This window comes from Scyliorhinus torazame, chromosome 17, assembly GCF_047496885.1.
Source record: "Scyliorhinus torazame isolate Kashiwa2021f chromosome 17, sScyTor2.1, whole genome shotgun sequence".
Classification (NCBI taxonomy): Eukaryota; Metazoa; Chordata; class Chondrichthyes; order Carcharhiniformes; family Scyliorhinidae; genus Scyliorhinus; species Scyliorhinus torazame.
The window spans coordinates 32,852,097-32,856,345 of record NC_092723.1 but is presented as its reverse complement, the minus strand read 5'-3'; the positions used below and the strand labels follow the sequence as shown (position 1 = coordinate 32,856,345).

Genomic DNA, 4,249 nt, shown 5'->3' with positions numbered 1-4,249 from the left:
GGAAATGGCGTAATCGCGTCGCACACCGCGCCCGAATGCCACGCCGTTGGCGCGTCATCGTCAGGCCCTTCAGCGATGGGCTGGGTTCCCGATGGTGCAGGATACATGTGGTCTCAGCGGTTGGGAACCTGGTGTGGCGGCTGCAGACTGTGTCCAGCTCCGCCCCGAGCCGCTGACCGGGGAGGCTTTCGCGGGTGCTGAGGGGACTGGTGGGGGTTTGCCAGGGGGGGGGTCGCAGATGGCGGGCCGGGTCTGTGCACGGCCGGTGCCATGTTGTCCAGCGCGATCGCTGCAGGTCGTCAGCCGTGCGCATGCGCGGCCAGGGACTCGGCCATTCTCTGGCAGTTTTCGGTGCGGGAACCGGGAGTTTCACCTGGCTCCGCTGCTAGCCCGTCACCGGTCCCGGAATTGGTGAGAGGTCGGCGACGATTTTTTGGTCGGAAATCTCCCGCAAATTATCCGTCCGAGTTGGCAGTTAGCTGCTGAAACGAAAAATCCAGCCCGATAAATTTAAACTAATCAAGATTATAAAAATTAAAGTACAGAAAGAGATCATTCACCCTCTTCAAGAATATTCCCATTCTATCCAACATACCCACCAACACAGTGAAATTAACTTTTGACCCATTCAGTAACCTAACATTGTATTTTGATGATAAAAAACTGCAACTGCATTACCAGGAGTAATTTATCAGACATATTTGCCAGTTTTAAGTGGAGGTAATGGCGTCATGGTATTGTCATGAGACTGGTAATCAGGGACCCAGGGTAATACTTTGGGGACCCAAGTTTGAATTGCACCATGGCAGGTGGTGAAATTTGAATACAATAAAAATATGGAACCAAAAAAGTCAAATGAAGACCATGAAACTATTGTTGCACCTGGTTCACTAATGTTCTCTCGGGGAGTAGAAACCTACCATCCGTACCGGCTCTGGCCAACATGTGACTCTCGATCCACAGCAATGACGTGGACTCATAAGTGCCCTCTGAAATGGCCCAGCAAGCCACTCAGTTCAAGGGCAATTAGGGATGGGCATAAATGTTTGCCCCGGCAGCGAAGCCCACATCTCATGAATGAAGAAAAAAATTGCTTGCTTTTCCATGTCTGAATGTGTTAGGGTTTCAGGGATGATAACGCCAACTAATGTCGTGAGAAAGGTAAACATAGTAAGTGAGCAAAGTTTTAGAAAACATCTGTTTGAAATAAGAGAAAGTATAAAATAACATAGGAAAGAACATTCATCACTGATTTACAGCTTGCACACAGTGCATCTGTGAAAGTCCCAGACCAGTAATCATATGAATAATATTTTCTAATAATTGCAGTAATTAAAAAGGTCAGATTTAATGATTAACTTGCATATGTGACTTATTGTTTGGCTATATAAGGAAGAATGGGAATTCCCTTGTCACAGTAGCCATTATCCAGCACTGTGCAATATGAAGACAACACTGGTCTACCTGGCATGCTGCATCGCAGTTGGAATAGCAGCTCCAGAGAGAGGATTGTTTCTGAACCTGGTAAGATATGGAACACCAACTATGTACACAAGGCAATGCAACACCAGTGAACAGTGGTGAGGTTACTGAAAAAAGAGGGTACATGCATTATCATTGACTGATTACCATGCTTTGGTTGGGGGGGAAGGGGGGGTCGGTGGAGGGGTGGTTCCTGTGCTTGCCCATCGCAACCTCAGTGGAAATCCAAGAAAAGTGGTGCCATTATTTTGAGGCTTCCATGACCTTTCCACCCAGGATACAGCAAGATGGCCAGGGGAAGCGTCAGTTAAATGCACTGAAGTGTTTTACCTGGCATAAAATGACATTTTCTCTTTATTTAATAAGTTGGCATGACAGAAATTAGAACCATTATGTGCTTTGACCAAAAATATGTTTAATGAAAGGCCCAAGGAGAACACATCTGTTTAGTAAAATATCTTAAAGGAAAGCTGGGTGATTGATTGTCCTACAGAAATTATTAACATTTATGTCCTCTGTAAAAATGCACAGCAGGTTTCGAGACCTCCGTTTGCAAACTTTCCATATAATCCATGTTAATAATGCCAGTCTTTTTTCTTTGGTGTAGCTTCAAAGTTCCGAGAGGTGCATAATTGAAGTAACCTGGTGGATTCATTTTTAGAAATTACCTTTTTTGATCACACAATGGGTTTTGCTGTTTGATTGTAACATGTGCAAAATGTGTGTTTATTTTAAAAGAAAATTGGAGAGCTCTGTGTTGGAAGCTTTCAGTGCAAGAGTCACTGCTGCCAGAGAGATACTGGATTGAGTCTTGCAAGGTGCGCTGATAAAGGTGCTGAAGGAATGTCATGCTCAAATCATGTAAGTATTCAATTTTAAAGTTACCTTCACAAATAAAAATACCAGTTATTTTATTAGCCATTATCAAGGGGATCAAACATAAATGGAAAAGTTCTTCCTTTCACTGTATCATTCCTTTACAGAGATCCCTTTGCTGCTTATTATCCCTGCAGAACTCTATTCACCAACATCACAACAATCAGTATATTCCAAACGTTAGTCATTCTGAAAAGAGATGTTTAAACAACATGATAAAGCTTTATATAAAAATAAATATTTCCATATCTGCTCCTGTGGAAAGCACACGTTTGTATATCGTTAATCTCACTCCATCCGTTTCTTCCAACTTCACAATTTTTAAAAAAGGTTTACATTTATAGAGTACCTTTCACGACCTCAGGATGTCCCAAAGTGTTTTACAGTCTATTAACTATTTTTAAGGTCTTGCAATGTGCGCAGTGCATCTGCCAATTTGCATGGAGCCAGATCCCACAGGCAGTCATGTCACAAAAGCAGATAATCTGTTTTGGTGATAGAGGGATAAATATTGCCAGTACACCGGGGAGAACCTACCTGCTTTGCTACTCTTTGATGTGGCAATAGTGGGAGGAGGGGGATGAAGGATATAATTAAGTTTGCTGTCTATCTTTGCCTCATTTAAACAAATCTAACTATTATTATGGTATTGCACTGACGAATAAAATTTGATTTATGGCCACATAATCTTGGCATGTAACAATCCCAGATTCACTTTACAAGGAAGTAAATTACTCCCATCCTAGGAATACTGATTTCCTGTGCCTATTTATGAGATAGAGGAAATATTAAAACTGTGACTCTCCTTTCAGCTCCTGTATAACGTTTATTACAAATGCCCCTGTGAAAATGGTCTGAAATGTGACGGTGATAAATCCATCATTGGATCAATAACAAACACTAACTTTGGCATCTGCAAGGATCCAAACGGCATAGCTAAAGTCATCAAGCCAAACAGAGTGCAATGAAGTCAATCTCCTCGCCATTGATACAATTTACTTCAGAGAATGCTAAATTGCAATATGTATATCTAAATATTGCTAATATGGCTGTAATCAAAACATTGATGTGAAGTCAAGTAAGATTGCAGACATCTGTTCTGATCTACTGGGTAGGTTGTTGTATGCAATCATGTTCCACTTATGAAACAAATGCAATTTTTAATATTCAGCTCAAATATGCTAACGCCTTTAATAATCCATTCTATTAAGACTTCTTATTTTTCTCAAAATATCTTATATGATTTAAAATGGCAATTACTATATAAACACAGTTGAATCTTTGTTTATGAAATTCAGCACAGTATTGCACAAGGTAAAGGATATTAGAACTGCAAATTTACTCCTTTAATATCTAACATTCAACTATAGTGAAATTATAATATTGTTAAAGCAAATTATTCCATTTTAATTTCCTGTCTGGATGGATTTTATGTCTTGCTCTAAAAACTATAATAAAAACTGATTTGTTCAACTATCCTAATATCTATTGCATGAATTGCATATTTGATGCACTCTTTTCTCGTTGTTTGCTTCTTTGAGGTCTGTTTCAAAAATATACGATGTTATTCTTGGTAATCATTTACAAAATGCAAATTTAATCTCATCTGTTTGTGAGCCAGTTAATATTGAGGTTTTTGGGATAGTTCCCATAAATGATCAGTGGCAGCAGCCAAGTCTCAAATCTCATCAGAGGAATGTGTGGAGGCTTTGGAACAGCTGATTTTTCTCTCAGGGTAACACCGACTTCCAGGCAATTGACAGGAGGAGCACATCAAAACATGCAGGCACATACAGATGGAAGAGAACAGCCCAACTTAGGCTCTGGGTCTGATACACACAGGGCAAGATGGTCAGCAGAAGAGCAAACAAGACTTTGGGAAGCTTCTCAG

At 40.7% G+C, this 4,249-nt stretch overlaps 1 protein-coding gene across 1 annotated transcript; it reads left to right on the top strand.

Moving 5' to 3' along the window:
• The first annotated feature begins 1,392 nt into the window (after nucleotides 1–1,392).
• On the top strand, nucleotides 1,393–3,840 carry LOC140393816 (colipase-like). Its single transcript, XM_072480292.1, has 3 exons — nucleotides 1,393–1,524; nucleotides 2,221–2,343; nucleotides 3,171–3,840. Exons 1-3 carry the CDS (start codon nucleotides 1,444–1,446, stop codon nucleotides 3,324–3,326), a joined length of 360 nt encoding a protein of 119 aa, XP_072336393.1. The 5' UTR covers nucleotides 1,393–1,443; the 3' UTR covers nucleotides 3,327–3,840.
• The last annotated feature ends 409 nt before the right edge of the window (nucleotides 3,841–4,249 follow it).